Source organism: Pelodiscus sinensis, chromosome 5 (genome assembly GCF_052426305.1).
Source record: "Pelodiscus sinensis isolate ZL-2025 chromosome 5, ASM5242630v1, whole genome shotgun sequence".
NCBI classification, from domain to species: domain Eukaryota; kingdom Metazoa; phylum Chordata; order Testudines; family Trionychidae; genus Pelodiscus; species Pelodiscus sinensis.
In genome coordinates this window covers 129306224-129322852 of record NC_143056.1, presented here as the reverse complement: position 1 = coordinate 129322852, position 16629 = coordinate 129306224, and the positions used below count along the sequence as shown (strand labels likewise).

At 60.5% G+C, this 16629-nt stretch overlaps 2 protein-coding genes across 3 annotated transcripts; one reads left to right on the top strand and one right to left on the bottom strand.

Moving 5' to 3' along the window:
* Positions 1-382: 382 nt before the first annotated feature.
* Positions 383-10903, bottom strand: TMX2 (thioredoxin related transmembrane protein 2). Of its 2 annotated transcripts, none has more exons than XM_075928620.2 (8): positions 10641-10903; positions 7491-7551; positions 6553-6666; positions 4701-4777; positions 3003-3109; positions 2731-2796; positions 2085-2214; positions 383-1691 (listed from the first exon to the last, which is right to left on the bottom strand). In XM_075928620.2, exons 1-8 carry the CDS (start codon positions 10827-10829, stop codon positions 1533-1535), a joined length of 903 nt encoding a protein of 300 aa, XP_075784735.1. In that variant the 5' UTR covers positions 10830-10903; the 3' UTR covers positions 383-1532. The 2 variants fall into 2 exon arrangements, with proteins under 2 accessions (XP_075784735.1, XP_089635101.1); XM_089778975.1 differs by lacking the exon at positions 10641-10903 and adding an exon at positions 8325-8361.
* A 272-nt stretch (positions 10904-11175) lies between these two features.
* Positions 11176-14459, top strand: MED19 (mediator complex subunit 19). Its single transcript, XM_014571181.4, has 5 exons — positions 11176-11508; positions 12459-12715; positions 12930-13026; positions 13179-13273; positions 14107-14459. The coding sequence occupies exons 1-5, from the start codon at positions 11268-11270 to the stop codon at positions 14173-14175; spliced, it is 759 nt and encodes a 252-aa protein (XP_014426667.3). The 5' UTR covers positions 11176-11267; the 3' UTR covers positions 14176-14459.
* The last annotated feature ends 2170 nt before the right edge of the window (positions 14460-16629 follow it).

The following is a 16629-nucleotide window of genomic DNA, read 5'->3' as shown; positions in this document are numbered from 1 at the left end:
GAGGGCCCCGAATCGCTGAGCGCTTCCCCACAGCAGCGCAAGTTGCTTCACAGAAGCTGCCACCCGAAAGCGGGCCCAGCAACTGTCCAGCGCCTGGGAGCAGCAGAGCACCCTCAGGCCTGCCTGGTAGCACCCAACCTGGCTTGGCAGAGAAGGGCGCTGTGCAAGCAGGCACCATGAGCTCCGCTGCTGAGCCATTGCCACTGCAGCCCCCTCCCACAGGCCTTTCCGGCAGGTTGCTGCTGAGCCCCCCCTGGGATCAGAGAAGGGCAGGAGCCATGGCACAGGGCGCCCTGCAGCTGGAGTCAGCTTCCTGGAGCCAGCAGTGGCCTGCTGAGCCCAGCTCGGACTGCAGGAAACGGGAGGCAGCCAGACCCAGGGGGAGGGTTCATCCGTAGCTTGTTTTATTACAGACATGCCTTGCGAGGGAAGTGATGATTAACACACAGAGGGAGCGTTTGCCCTACACTCTAGCCTGGCCCTACAGGGGCTACTGCATCCCATTCTGAAGAGCCCTGTGTTCTGATTCAGGAGAGCTGGTGCCCCAGGCAACGGCAGCCACAAAATGGAGCCAGCCCCTCCCTCCAGCTCACAGGGCGCTCAGGCCCTGCCCTCAGCCTGCCACCACCTGCCCTCCTTGTCCCCCAAGCGGCCTTTTGGCACCAACAGGAAGGGGCAGTCCTAGTAGTGGCTTGGCTCTTCAGTGGGGAAGGGGCAGAAAGCAGGTGCTTGCCTAGGAGTCCTCCAGAGCAGCAGAGTTCAGTCCCCAGCATCCTCTGGCTGGCAGGAGCGTGTTCCATTGTTCAGCTGCTCTGCCCCTGCCCCCAGAGCAGCACATGCCCTCCAGCCCTCTGCATAGGCCGGCTCTCCAGGAGCTAGGTCTGCCAACAGGTCAGGCCTTCCGCTCCCACCCCCTGCAAGGCCTGGGGGAGGACAGGCCCAACAGGGACCTGACTCTCAGCCCACACATATGGGCACCACAGAGAATTGCCCAGGTATGGCGAGGGGAGCCCCTAGCAGCCCCTTCCCTCACCTTCCAGCCAGGAAACTTCTAGCCAGAAGTGGTTGGGTCCATCAGCAATACCCCTCCTTTCCCCCAACCCTCCAATCTGGCTCAGGCCAAATCAACACATGCCCCCCACCCCCACTGGTTCCACTCAACTTGGAGGGGCCGCACCTTCATACCCAGCTGCTCCAAAGCCCTAGGAGAATTTTACCCCCCCAGTCCCTGCTTATGGGTTGGCAGGGGGAGGGGGGGGGCAGGACTCCCCTCACCTGGGCCAATCAGCAGCTTGCATCCACTTCTCGAGGTCTATTGGCCCTTCTCCTCCTGCAGGGGCAGGTCAGAGCATCACCACACTGGCCAGAGAGGACCAGGAATAAATAAGACGATGCCCAGCAGTCCCTGACCCCTAGGGGAGGGGCGACTCCCTCATGCAGCTCTCCTCAGTCTTTGAGACGGGCTGTGCTGGGCCCCACAGCACAGCTGACGGGGGAGGGTGGAGGGGGCAGCTACAGGGAGCGAGGTAGGTCTATTTGTCCTTCTTGCTCTCGCCGTTGGGGAGCTCCGCGTTGGCCACCAGGGGATCCTGCTGCTCCAGCGGCTCCTCAGGCCCCTCGTCTCGCTGCTTCATCAGCTTCTTGGCCTTCTGGTACAGCTCATTCAGGCTGAATTCCCGGATCACGTTCTCCTGCGGCACAGACGCAGACCTGAATGCCTGCCCGGCCACAGCCTCCGGTGAGCCGCCCCCGGGGCCCACTGCAGGCAACAGCCTCTTACCAGGGGGCATCACCATAGGTCTGGCCAGCCACAGGCAGGGTAGACTGCCCACAGTCATGTCACAGTGGGGCCCAGGGGATCCTGGGGTAGGAGGGAAGCTCTGTGCTCACTGGCAATGGGTGGCGAGGAGAATTCTGCACCGAGGAATAACACTGGCATAGCTCAGGAGCCGAGCACCAGAAGGAGCCCACACAGAGGATGGCCCATGGCTGGCACAGAGCCAATGCCCAGGGAGCAGCCCATTGACTGACCAGGCAGCGCTGAAGCTAGAGGAGGGACCTGCCCGTGCCCTCACGCAGCCCACCTCAGAGAAAGTCCAGGAGACGGCCCGGCCCTTCTTGTCGATCTGTGGCCGGCGCATCACCTCCTTCCCGCCCTGGAAGAGGATCAGGGTGGGCAGCTGCTTGGTGAGGGGCGAGGTGCTCACTTTGTACCTGTGGGGATGGGTGGACAAATGGACGGGTGACCTCTTAAGAGCTCCCAACCCCTCAGCATTGCACTGCTCCGCCCCTGCCCCAACCTGAGGGTTAACACGCGGCCCAGCAGCCCAAGAGAGAAGGAAAGGGGGAGACTCCCCTCCCCTGACACCAAACCTGCCTGCAATCCACGGGAAGGGGACAGTCTCTGCGGCCGTACATGGGAGTCACCAAGCATTAGTTTCAGGGCCACACAGAAGCAGGGCCGGGGGGCCGGGGGGGGGAGGGGGGGGAAGAGGAAATCAGCCAGGGCTGCTCCAGCTGGGGAAGGAGGTCTAGTTCCCAACACAGAAATGTCCCTGCAGAGGGATCCCAGCAGAGGCAGCCCTTGGTGCGAAGCAGTGACCCTCAGTGTCCTTGTACTTGGGTGGGTGCCCAGTCGGGTGGGGCAGGCAGCAGGGGGGGAGCAGAACTAGATGAGTCAGGGGGGCACGAGACTCACCTAGTTACTCCCGGCAGCCTGGACTCACTTACCTGGTGCTGACGTCAGGGTAGCGGCCCACGTCCACCTTGCCAAAGTTGAGCCCCGTGCAGTTGTACCTGGGTGTACATGGGGGGGGGGGGGGGGGCAGTTAGTGCAGGGAGATCTCAACGCCTGGGCAAGAGCGCCTGGCTGGGCTCCATCTCCCACCCACAAACCCCAGCCGGGTCAGCTCCATTCCCTACCCTCAGACAGGATCAGCTGAGGGGGCGGCAGGAGTTTCCCCCTCCCCCACTCACCGAATTCCCAGCGGGGCGCCACTCACTTGAGAGACAAGTCGGCGTAGATGGGCGCAAAGGACTGGCACTCGTTGGACCAGTTGGCAAAGAACTCTATGATCCAGGTCACCCGCCTGTCCCGCTCCAACTCCTCCTGCGGCACAGGGAGAGGGGACCCACTTAAGAACATAAGAACGGCCGTACTGGGTCAGACCAAAGATCCATCTAGCCCAGTATCCTGTCTGCCGACAGTGGCCAGCACCAGGTGCCCCGGAGAGGGTGGACCGAAGACAATGATCAAGCGATTTGTCTCCTGCCATCCCTCTCCAGCCTCTGACAAAGAGACCAGGGACACCATTTCTCTTCCCTGGGTAATAGTCTTTTATGGACCTAACCTCCATGAAATGATCTAGCTTCTCTTTAAACTCTATTATAGTCCTAGCCTTCACAGCCTCCTCTGGCAAGGAGTTCCACAGGTTGACTACATGCTGTGTGAAGAAGAACTTTGTTATTAGTTTTAAACCTGCTACCCATTAATTTCATTTGGTGTCCTCTAGTTCTTCTATTATGGGAACTAATAAATAACTTTTCTTTATTTGCCCTCTCCACACCACTCATGATTTTATAGACCTCTATCATATCCCCCCTCAGTCTCCTCTTTTCTAAACTGAAAAATCCCAGTCGTTTTAACCTCTCTTCATATGGGACCCGTTCCAAACCCCTAATCATTTTAGTTGGCTTTTTCTGAATCCTTTCCAAGGCCAAAATATCTTTTTTGAGGTGAGGTGAGGAGACCACACCTGTAACACAATATTCAAGATGTGGGCGTACCATAGTTTTATACAGGGGCAGTAAGATATTCTGGGTCTTATTTTCTATCCCTTTCTTAATAATTCCCAGCATCCTATTTGCCTTTTTGACCGCCGCTGCACCATGTGTGGAAGTTTTCAGAGAACTGTCCACGATAACTCCAAGATCCCTTTCCTGATTTGTCGTAGCCAAATTAGCCCCCATCATACTGTACGTATAGTTGGGGTTATTTTTCCTGATTTGCATTACTTTACACTTATCCACATTAAATTTCATTTGCCATTTTGTTGCCCAATCACTCAGTTTGGTGAGATCTTTTTGGAATCCCTCACAGTCTGCTTCTGTCTTGACTATCCTAAACTCAAAAAGAAATACAATGTTTTTTAAGTACATTAGAAGCAGGAAGCCTGCTAAAAAACCTGAGGGTCCCCTAGACTTTACCCACATGATGTCTCCACCCGCTAGGGATGGAAAATCCCACTTAATTGGATAACCAGATAAACATATTGTTTAACTTGTTAACTGCAGCAAGTGGGGGTGCTCATTGGATTGCCTCCTCTCCCCCTCCCCACCACAAGCAGGGGCTGCTCCAGCCTGGCCAGAACAGTCCCTACCCACTGCAGGCACCCAGCAGGGATGGAAGCTGCCCCACACCCCACTGGTTAACCTTCACCGGTAAACCTCACCTGTTAAGGGTGAGGCTCATTAGTTAACCAGTTAAACCTTCACATCCCTACCACTTGCCAGGGCTAGATGCAACCTCAGGTACCAGGAGAGCCACGGCCCAGCCCTGCCAGCCCAGTGCCTCCTCCCTGGGGTCCCAGTGTGGCCTGAAGTCAGGGTAGCGATGAGCAACTTAGGGTCAAGCAGGTCCCCAAGCCACAGCAGCCCACAGTAATGTTGGCCGGGAGGGTTGAGGGGCAGGCGATACTCACATCGATGGTTTTATCGCTGAAGTACTTGATATACTCTGGTCCCAGGTACAGGGGCGGCTTGCAGGTCATCAGGAACACTGAAAGGAGACGCACACAGGCTGTGACTGGCTGCACTTTGGAGGTTTGCACACAGATTGGAGGAGAGGGGGCAGGGAGACCCAGCAGGCACAGAAGTCAGACATTTGGTTTCCAGGACTAGGTCGCTTGCTCTGTGGCTTTGTGAGAGGTTTTATCCAGCTCTCCCACACTGGATTCTTGGCTCAGCAAGCGTGGGAGGAAGCAGCCGACACGATCTGGTCCCGCAGAACACTCTCCTAAGCACGTTAGGGAAACGTGACCTACGGGAAGTTGTCAGAAGGTGGGCAAACAGCTGGTTGAAAGAGCGCACCAAGAGCGGTTGCCAATGGTTTGCGGCCCAAGGCCATAACTAGTGGGAACAGCATTCAATACCGTCACCAATGCCTTGGACACGGAGGAGAGCGTGTGCTTAGAAGATCTGGGGTCGAGGGGCTGCCCAGATGGTGGGAGGTTAGAACTTAAAATGAGTTTGACAGATTGGAGAACTGGTCTGACTTCAACAAGCTGAAAGCCAATGAAGACAAGCGCTAGAGGCAGGAAGGAATGAAATCGGATGCAGGGCTACCCAGTGGGGAACTGGCTAGTAGGCAGAGCTCCTAGAAAGGGTCCAGGGCTTCCAGTGGACCGCAATGGGAACAGGAGCCAACAAAGGGAAAAAGGCTAATGTGGCCCTGGGGTGCGAGTGGCTGGGGCCAGGGAATGAAGATGACAAGCAAAGAGAGGGGTGAAGCAAGAGAATGGTCTTAGCAGCAGCAGTTTGCACCGCCCAGTTGCAGAGGCAGGGGCAGTTACCCCGCTCTGGGGCAGGGGAGCATGCACTCGGACAGTGCAGCAGAAAGGAGCTTGGGCCCTTCCTCCCCGTGAAGTGATAGGGCCCGTACCAGCCTAAAAGGGTGCTGCATTTAAAAAGCCAATTGACGGTGGAGAGTCAGCACTCTGAGAGCCCCAGCCCTGAAATACATAAGGAAGCTCAAAGACTGCGTCCCTAACCCAAGATGGGGCATGAGGAGTTCAGCCTGTCGTCTAGGGCAGGGGCTTTCAAACTCTGGGTCACAGCTTCTCAGGGCAAGCTGCTAGCTGGCTGAGACATTTTTTTTTTAAATCTGCACCTCCTCAGCACAGGCCATCGCAGCTCCAGTTGGCTGGCCAATGGGAGCTGTGGGAAGCGGTGTGGACTGCAACCAATGGGAGCTGTGCGCAGGTAAACAAAGCATCATGCAGCCAACTAGTGCCAGAGTTTGAAAGCCCCTGGTCTAGGGAGGAGTCATTTTGCTGGGGGAGGGGACGACTACTTAGCACCATCGAAAGCGATGAGGAGTCCTGTGGCACCTTATAGACTAACTGAAGTGTAGGAGCATAAGCTTTCATGGGCAAAGACCCACTTCGTCAGATGCATGTAGAGACTACATGCATCTGACGAAGTGGGTCTTTGCCCACGAAAGCTTATGCTCCTACACTTCAGTTAGTCTATAAGGTGCCACAGGACTCCTCATCGCTTTTGCAGATTCAGACTAACACGGCTACCCCTCTGATACTTAGCACCATGGGGCACGTGAGCAAAATCCAAGCAAGCACAATGGTGTTTCAGTAAGAACCCTTTCTCCCACCCTGCATCTGGCTGGTCTAGTTGGATGGGAAGCTCCTCAGGGCAGGGACTGTTCCCCACTTTGCATGGGCTCTATGGAGCAACTGACTGGGTTGGGGTGTAGCGAGCGTACAGCACAGACTTGATTCCCTTCGGAGCCAGCCACGTGGCCCCACAGCAGCACCTCACCTATGCACAGCGTCAGGTAGAGCAGCCCCATCCGCACATCCAGCCGGAAGAAGAGGATCGCATTGGCCACTTTACTGAACATGAAGATGTTCCCCACGTGCTGATCCACGGTGACTGGGGAGAGAGGAAGTGGGGGAGGTCAACCCCAGACTAACACCCTAGTTCAGGGCAAAGCTGAGGTGCACGTGGAATAGACCAGGGCATTGCACCTCACGACCCAGCACCTTCTCCTCTCAGTCCAACACAGACTGCCCCACTTCCTGTACCTGCCCCCCGCACTGACGCTGCCATCCCAAAGTCTCTTCCTAAGAACAGCAATATTGGGTCAGGCCAAGGGCCCATCTAGCCCAGTGTCCTGTCTTCTGACAGAGGCCAATGCCAGGTGCCCCAGCAGGAGAGAGCAAAACAAGGAATCATCAAGTGATCCCTGCCCTGTCACCAATTTCCTTTGACAAACAGAGGCTAGGGGCACCATCCCTGCCCATCCTGGCTAACAGACACTGATCCACCTAACCTCCATGAGTTTATCTAGGTTTTTTTTAACCCTTTTAAAGTCCTGGTCTTCACCACACCCTCTGGCAAGGAGTTCCATAAGTTGACTGTGCCTTGTGTGAAGAAAAACTTCCTTTTGTTTGTTTTACACCTGCTACCTCTTAATTTCATTTGGTGACCCCATGTTCATGTATTACAGGAAAACGTAAATAACTCATCATGCCAGCTTTGAGGTCCAGCTGCTCTAGGACCTCCCTGATCTTGCCACATGTCTCCTCAGCCAGACCCCCTCCAGCCCTCCTCCCTACACTTCCTACGCCAGAGTCCTTCCTGGGGTCCGACACGGAGTCCAAGTGTGCCCGCCAAAGCAGCCCTTGGAATGCCGCCCCCATCTCCGCCCCCGGAACAGTCCCGCGGAGGCATGGGGGCGGGGGAACAGGACTCACTGGATCTGCGGTTCTTCATCATCACGATGGCACTAAGGAACATGAGGATCTCCACCTCCCGCTGAAAGAAATGGGGGGGGGGGGCAGAGTCAGCCCGGCTCAGATTGGGGCGCCCAGCCCAGCCAACGAAGCACCAGGGAGGGAGCCGGAGGCGGAGCCCCCAGAATGGAAGCCCCACGTGGAACCAGCCAGGGGACTGGGACAGCTGGACATAGCATGGGGGGAGGCAGGGGGGCTCGGGACTCACCCAGTCGAAGTCGCGGGGGGGGGGAGGCAGGGGGGCTCGGGACTCACCCAGTCGAAGTCGCGGGGGGGGGGGAGGCAGGGGGGCTCGGGACTCACCCAGTCGAAGTCGCGGGGGGGGGGGGGGAGGCAGGGGGGCTCGGGACTCACCCAGTCGAAGTCGCGGGGGGGGGGGGAGGCAGGGGGGCTCGGGACTCACCCAGTCGAAGTCGCGGGGGGGGGGGGGGGAGGCAGGGGGGCTCGGGACTCACCCAGTCGAAGTCGCGGGGGGGGGAGGCAGGGGGGCTCGGGACTCACCCAGTCGAAGTCGCGGGGGGGGGGGGGGGAGGCAGGGGGGCTCGGGACTCACCCAGTCGAAGTCGCGGGGGGGGAGGCAGGGGGGCTCGGGACTCACCCAGTCGAAGTCGCGGGGGGGGGGGGGGGAGGCAGGGGGGCTCGGGACTCACCCAGTCGAAGTCGCGGGGGGGGGGGAGGCAGGGGGGCTCGGGACTCACCCAGTCGAAGTCGCGGGGGGGGGGGAGGCAGGGGGGCTCGGGACTCACCCAGTCGAAGTCGCGGGGGGGGAGGGAAGCAGGGGGGCTCGGGACTCACCCAGTCGAAGTCGCAGGGGGGGGAGGCAGGGGGGCTCGGGACTCACCCAGTCGAAGTCGCAGGGGGGGGGGAGGCAGGGGGGCTCGGGACTCACCCAGTCGAAGTCGCAGGGGGGGGGAGGCAGGGGGGCTCGGGACTCACCCAGTCGAAGTCGCAGGGGGGGGGAGGCAGGGGGGCTCGGGACTCACCCAGTCGAAGTCGCGGGGGGGGGGGGCAGGGGGGCTCGGGACTCACCCAGTCGAAGTCGCGGGGGGGGGGGGGCAGGGGGGCTCGGGACTCACCCAGTCGAAGTCGCGGGGGGGGGGGGGCAGGGGGGCTCGGGACTCACCCAGTCGAAGTCGCAGGGGGGGGAGGCAGGGGGGCTCGGGACTCACCCAGTCGAAGTCGCAGGGGGGGGAGGCAGGGGGGCTCGGGACTCACCCAGTCGAAGTCGCAGGGGGGGGGAGGGAGGGGGGCTCGGGACTCACCCAGTCGAAGTCGCAGGGGGGGGGGGCAGGGGGGCTCGGGACTCACCCAGTCGAAGTCGCAGGGGGGAGGCAGGGGGGCTCGGGACTCACCCAGTCGAAGTCGCAGGGGGGGGGAGGCAGGGGGGCTCGGGACTCACCCAGTCGAAGTCGCAGGGGGGAGGCAGGGGGGCTCGGGACTCACCCAGTCGAAGTCGCAGGGGGGGGGAGGCAGGGGGGCTCGGGACTCACCCAGTCGAAGTCGCGGGGGGGGGAGGCAGGGGGGCTCGGGACTCACCCAGTCGAAGTCGCGGGGGGGGGGGGCAGGGGGGCTCGGGACTCACCCAGTCGAAGTCGCGGGGGGGGGGGAGGCAGGGGGGCTCGGGACTCACCCAGTCGAAGTCGCGGGGGGGGGGCAGGGGGGCTCGGGACTCACCCAGTCGAAGTCGCAGGGGGGGGAGGCAGGGGGGCTCGGGACTCACCCAGTCGAAGTCGCAGGGGGGGGGAGGCAGGGGGGCTCGGGACTCACCCAGTCGAAGTCGCAGGGGGGGGGAGGCAGGGGGGCTCGGGACTCACCCAGTCGAAGTCGCGGGGGGGGGGGGCAGGGGGGCTCGGGACTCACCCAGTCGAAGTCGCAGGGGGGAGGCAGGGGGGCTCGGGACTCACCCAGTCGAAGTCGCGGGGGGGGGGGAGGCAGGGGGGCTCGGGACTCACCCAGTCGAAGTCGCAGGGGGGGGAGGCAGGGGGGCTCGGGACTCACCCAGTCGAAGTCGCAGGGGGGGGGGGGAGGCAGGGGGGCTCGGGACTCACCCAGTCGAAGTCGCAGGGGGGAGGCAGGGGGGCTCGGGACTCACCCAGTCGAAGTCGCAGGGGGGGGGGAGGCAGGGGGGCTCGGGACTCACCCAGTCGAAGTCGCAGGGGGGGGAGGCAGGGGGGCTCGGGACTCACCCAGTCGAAGTCGCAGGGGGGGAGGCAGGGGGGCTCGGGACTCACCCAGTCGAAGTCGCAGGGGGGGGAGGCAGGGGGGCTCGGGACTCACCCAGTCGAAGTCGCAGGGGGGGGGAGGCAGGGGGGCTCGGGACTCACCCAGTCGAAGTCGCAGGGGGGGGGAGGCAGGGGGGCTCGGGACTCACCCAGTCGAAGTCGCAGGGGGGGGGAGGCAGGGGGGCTCGGGACTCACCCAGTCGAAGTCGCAGGGGGGGGGGGGCAGGGGGGCTCGGGACTCACCCAGTCGAAGTCGCGGGGGGGGGGGGCAGGGGGGCTCGGGACTCACCCAGTCGAAGTCGCGGGGGGGGGGGGGCAGGGGGGCTCGGGACTCACCCAGTCGAAGTCGCAGGGGGGGAGGCAGGGGGGCTCGGGACTCACCCAGTCGAAGTCGCAGGGGGGGGGGGGGAGGCAGGGGGGCTCGGGACTCACCCAGTCGAAGTCGCAGGGGGGGGGAGGCAGGGGGGCTCGGGACTCACCCAGTCGAAGTCGCAGGGGGGGGGGGAGGCAGGGGGGCTCGGGACTCACCCAGTCGAAGTCGCAGGGGGGGGAGGCAGGGGGGCTCGGGACTCACCCAGTCGAAGTCGCAGGGGGGGAGGCAGGGGGGCTCGGGACTCACCCAGTCGAAGTCGCAGGGGGGGAGGCAGGGGGGCTCGGGACTCACCCAGTCGAAGTCGCAGGGGGGAGGCAGGGGGGCTCGGGACTCACCCAGTCGAAGTCGCAGGGGGGGGAGGCAGGGGGGCTCGGGACTCACCCAGTCGAAGTCGCAGGGGGGGGAGGCAGGGGGGCTCGGGACTCACCCAGTCGAAGTCGCAGGGGGGAGGCAGGGGGGCTCGGGACTCACCCAGTCGAAGTCGCAGGGGGGGAGGCAGGGGGGCTCGGGACTCACCCAGTCGAAGTCGCAGGGGTTCCCATCCTCGCGCTGGGTGGGCAGCCCCTGGCAGAGCGGCGGCACTTTGCGCACCAGCAGGAAGGCGGCGGAGAGCAGCGCCGAGAGCGGGTAATAGGGCCGCGCCAGCCAGCGGCACAGCCCAGGCACCGAGTAGAACAGCGCCAGCAGCGGGGCTAGCACCGCCATCTTCACCTCCACTGAGCAGCCCCGCACCGCCGGAACGACCGCGCACGCTCCACCGATCCCTATTGGCTAATCTTAATGCCAATCATGATGAGGACAGGAACTGTAAGAAAGACCCATTCTCATTGGTTGATACCGCTGCCCCTCAAAATTGGACACATCCAATTGGCTAAATGGATTTCAAGGGGGCCTGCCTTTGTAGAGCGAGGGACTAATCAGATATCGGAATTTGGAATGACGTAAAGGCCAGACCTGATTGTCATCACAGTGCGCATGGGAGAAAACCAATCACGTCAGGCAGAGGAATGTAGCATTTTTGTCCAATCAGAGATAAACAGTGGGCGGAGTTCAAAATAGATGGGCCAATCACAGCCATAGATAGGACAGGCCGCCCTCCAATGAGGACAAGGCAGACTGTCAACTCCTCGAGGAGCCGAGCCAATGGGAGGAGAACGCGCGGGGCATGCTGGGACGATGGAGCCTTTCTCTGCTCTCTTCGGAGGGGCTGAGCCGCCGCCTCCTGCCGCGGCCGCCGCGCTGGGCTTCGGGCCGGGGAAGCCGGGCGGTCCCGGTCCCGGCGCCGGCCCGCCACCCACAGCCGCCGCGCCCCAGAGCGCAGAGGACGCCGCCCGCAAGGCCGCGGCTGCCAGCGGCCCCTTCTACCTAATGCGGGAACTCCCAGGTACCGAGTGCAGGGGGCGGGACTTTGCGGACTTTGGCCAATCGAGTTCAGGGGGCGGCCTTTAGGGGTCTGGCCAATCGGATTGCTCAGATTTCTGATTGGCCTCTCTCCCCGCCTATTAATGGCCGGGCCTGTTTTCTCCAGCCCAATAGGCGAAACAGACGGTCTGGTGGAGGCGGGGCTGAAGAGGTTTTTTGGATTGTCAGCCCTTTCCTCCAATGGGGAAGTCGGAAACCTATGGGGGAGGCAGTGTGTATGAATGACTAGATTGGCAGTTCTGGGAGCCAATCATGATGCAAGAAGATGTTTGGGGGGGGAATATGGGTGCTCGTAGCCAATGGAGACGGGGGGGGAGGGGAGAGAGAGCCTGCTCCCAACTGGGTCCGCATGAGCCATTTCCCAGACTCTTGTGCTGCCCCAGGAACAGTGCTGCCCCAGGGCGGTGGGGGGTGCCCAGGGGAGGGAGGCAGACATCTGTGGGATGGGGGAGGCTGCTCCCACCCAAGGCCCTGGCTGCTCATGTAGGATCCCCAGGGGCTGGGCCACAGTCCAGCTCTGATGCGGTTAATGGGGCTAAATCCCGTTTCCTTCCCCTGTTGCCTGGCAGCCACGTGAGTCTCCAGCCCGTGGCGCTGCCGTGTCCCAGCCGCTCTGGTTAGCGGAGGGGCTCTTCCCCTGCTCTTGAGCAGGCCGGGCTGAGGTCTGCTGCACCTGTAGCCCAGTGCACTGCAGATAGTAATGAAGTCTCCCCACTGTGCTGAGCCAGGCAAGGGCCAGCCCAAGCTTGCTGCTGGAGACAGCTTAAACTAATATGCTGAAGGCCAGAGGGGAAGCCAGTGGCAGAGCTGGGCGGGGAAGTCAGGAGCCCAGGCTCCCAGGCCTGCTCGCAGAGTGCCCAACCACATGGCCTTGAGCAAATGTACAACCTGGCTCCCCTGGTCCCTGCTCAGGCAACATGGAATTGACGGGCAGCACGAACCTGATCACACACTACAACCTGGAACACTCCTACAACAAGTTCTGCGGCAAGAAGGTGAAGGAGAAGCTGAGCAACTTCCTGCCTGACCTGCCAGGAATGATCGATTTACCAGGTTCGCACGACAACAGCAGCCTGCGCTCCCTTATCGAGAAACCACCCATCTGCAGCAGCTCCTTTAACCCCATCACTGGCACCATGCTGACTGGCTTCCGCCTGCATACCGGCCCGGTGAGCTTCCTCCTAAGCTATAGGAAGTGGGAGGGTAGTTTTGGGGTGGGAGTCAGGACAGGGGGGACTCTGTTTGGGCTGGGTGAGATAAGGCAGAGGGGTCTGTGGAGAAAACAAAAAATCCTTGCTGATTAACCAGGGAACATGTAGTGGTGGGAGAATTTCTCCAAAGATCATCTCTCTCCCCATCTACCCTAATTTTTCTCTCTCCCAGTTGCCAGAACAGTGTCGCTTGATGCACATCCAGCCACCCAAGAAGAAAAATAAGCACAAGCACAAGCAGAGCCGCACACAGGATCCTGTTCCCCCAGGTAAAAACTGCCTTCCACAAATCTATCAGTCCCCTCTCTGAGAGAGAGCAGCACCCACCAAATCTTTTCCAGACCCCAGTAAAATCATAGGTCAACCATCTGCCATCTCCAAGAGGGGCTCACTCAAAGGGAGATCTTGGCTTTCTTTGCAGAAACCCCTTCAGATTCCGACCACAAAAAGAAGAAGAAGAAAAAGGAAGAGGATCCTGAGAGGAAGAGGAAGAAGAAGGAGAAGAAAAAGAAGAAGGTAAGTGACTAAAAGGGGGAAGAACTTGTGGTTCACTTCCCCATCAGCAGTCAGTGCTCCCAGTCCATGCTTACCTTACCGGGGAGGGAGAGGGCTTGAAATGTATCTGATCCTCTCCTGGTTACCTCCATGCTCTGGAGTCTCAGTCTTAATATAAAGGCCCTGGAGAGTAGGGGTTTGGATGCTGCTGGTCCCACCTAGAGTAGGCAGGCAGAAAAATAAGCTTTTTCCCACCCAAAAAGAGGGAGGGGGGAGGGGTAGAGAGAGAGACTCCTTCAAGAGGGTAGGGCCCTGTGTCTGTGTGTGACCCCTTCCTGGGGAGTGGAGAATGGGAGGGGTGTAGTTATTTAGATTTCAAGACTCAAAAGATTTTTGATTTAAGAAATGCTGGTGTGGTGGCTTTGGATGCTACAATTCAGTTGCCTCATGCCCCCTCTTGCATAGAACAGGCTCCCTGGTTTGTCTATATCTCCCAGGACATGCCACTTTCCCACTCCATGAGAGTCCCTGGCCATGGTGCACCGTGGGCGCTGGAGCCTGGCCCAGAGAGGAACGGAGACCCTAAGCATCTGTATTACAGCTCTGATGAGACACCAGGGCTGCATTTGCAGATTGAAATATCTGGGGGTTTGGTAGGAAACTGATGTGTCCTGTTGAAACCACATGCTGTTGGGGGGACGCCTGGGAATGCTCTTTGGGGCAGTGTAAAACAGGCCAAAAGTTCTGAGTCTTCATTCCCCCTGCTCCGATTGGTCCCCGGGCTGAGGAATCCTGTCCTGACTCAGTCCCTTATTGCCACTGTGAATCCTCATGGGGTTGTCTGTCTGACTCAGAACCGGCACAGCCCCGAGCACCCAGGCGTGGGCAGCTCTCAAGCGAGCAGCAGCAGCAGTCTGCGGTGAGGTGCCGACTCAGCATGGCACTGGGAGCGCTCTATGGAGATGCCCATCACCGACATGCGGGGGAGAGCGGCGCTGGAGGCAACATCAGGAACAACCCTGGAGCGCCTCGCGGGGGGCCCAGTGTGTACAGACAGCCAGGGCACCAGCCTGGTGGGAGCACAGACTCAGCTGGAGCAGGGGCACCCAGAGCCTGGGCTGGCTCATCCCCTTTCATACAAAATAACCCTTGTGGAAGCAGAGACTTTTTTTTTATTCACGTTTTAATTAAATGCCTGCTTGGAGGAGATGCTAGTAGCTGTGTTTGGAAGTGCCCTGGCAGCTGCTTGCTGCCTATGCTTGGGCTCTGCACCGCTGGCCTAGATCAGCACAGGCACCAGCCCGGCCAGCGGCAGAGCAAGCCTTGAGGGCCAATTCGCACCCAGGGACCTGGGCAGGGGGAAGCTGCTACCAGGCCGACTGGGCGGAAGGGGCTGAGTTTGTTCCCCAAGGGGGCAGGCATCTAGCTCACAGCTGAGGGGCTCAAGCCTGACCAGGCACCAGCAGCAGACTCCTGGCATAAGGTGGGCAACTTTGCTGTGGGGCTGTGGCTGCCAAGCCTGTGGGGGTGGGAGGCAGCCTGCTGCTTTCTCCTTTGCAGGCTAGCTGGGCTCACTGGCATAATGGGCCAGCAGGGGGCGTACCCTCACTCTGGGCCAGCTGGTGCTGCAGGGCAGGAGGCTGGAAGTAGGGAACACCTAAGGGCCAGTCCATTTTACTCCCTCTGCAGCCCCTAGGAATCCTCCTGCCTGAGCACAGAGGTTGCCTCTTCTGTTGATGGGGCAAAGCAGCTGCTGCCTCCCACAGGTGATTCTAGTTCCCTCCCTGTCCCCTTCAGGGAAGTTTCCCTGGGGAGGCCTGGCAGCTGGGTGCTGCTCATGGCAGTTTGACTCAGCAGGCCCCTGGTTTTACATCAGTGGAGGTGGGATCCTCTGAACTTGCCTGAAGCAGAAGGAGCTCTCCATCTGGCCTAGAGCCTGGGAGGAGATCCCCTGAGCCAGCAGGACATGGACCAGGCTGCCTGGCTCCCCCTCAGAAGTGTCGGTGCCTCTCTGCTGTGGCAGCTGTTTTGTGGACCCAGCCCTCTCCCTCTGCAGGGTTGTTGCCCCATGGTTCCTCCCCCAGTGAGGGTGTCTTGGGGGGAGGGGAAGGAGGAGCTGCCCTGTCAGTGTAAAGCAAGCACAGCCCATCTCCATGGGGGAGGGGCCTGCTGCCTTCCTGTAGAAGCTGAGCCCCCTGCTGTGGGTGAGGTGGCCTCCAGCAGCCTTGTCCCTCCCCTGCAGTGGGGGCTCCACCCACCCACTCTGCTGGGGCACAGCTTGCAGGGCTCCTCTGGATGGATACCTGCCCTTCACTGGCAAGGACAGCGGAGGGGACCAGCTCTGAGCCCACTCCCCTGCCAAGGCAACATGGGTCAGGTGCTGCAGCCAGAAATCTACCCTGAGCAGCAGCTCAGTCCCTCCACAAGGGCTGAGGGAGCCTTATCTGCTCCCCTTACTCCCTGGCTTAGTGAGCCTCTGCCTGGATCCAAATCCTCTGCTCAGCCCCAGGAGCTGGCACAACTGAGTGCTCATGGCCTGCAGGGAGGCTTGAGCCTCTCCCCCTCACAGGATCTAGGAGATGGCAAATGGCTTCCCAGGCAGGAGGGAAATTCAGCCCCCACCAGCGTGGGGCAGGGCCCTGTTGTGACTGCACAGCTAGGAAAGACAAAGTGGCTGCAAGCACCTGTTACTGTGCAGGCTGGGTACTGGCCTGGAGCCATGGAAGAGCCCTTCCTTCCCAAGACCTGTGCGCCCCTGGCCCTCAGTACCCCAGTGTGGGTGCGTGGGAGGCAGATGTGCTGATCACATGGCTAAAGCTGAGCAGGCAGGATGCAGCCAAGGCCAGCACAGACACTAGCCAGCCTGATCCCAGTCCCTGGCTGTTGCTACTCTCCCACAGAGCTGGAGGGGCAGTCCCCCTGCCTTGCCCACAGTCCCTTGCTGCAGGGAGCAGCTCAGTCTCCATTTCCCCAAGGGGGGCGTTTCTACTGAGGCTGGATATGGCCGCCTTCTGCTCCCACTTCCTTCCCATTTCTGCTCCTACTGCCCTAGTTCTAGGGCCCGGATCCCAGCTGTTACTACCCTCCTAGGCTGCACCAGGCCAGGTTACAGATAGGCTGATGCATAGGTGCCCAGCTGGCCCCCACCTCACAAGGACAATCAAGGCCAGTGAATTTGGGGGGAGGAGGGGGGAACAACCACCATGGGTCAGCTTTAAACATCTCCCTGTAGCACCTATGCCAGCCTCCTGTCTTGTGAACTGGGGTGGCTGCTCTCATTTCAGTACCGCTGCTCAGCTTTACCCGCGTTGGATCCTGGCTAACCCCAGCCTGGCCACAGAAGGAGACTGCGTAGGAGTTGGTGTTGCACCATTCCC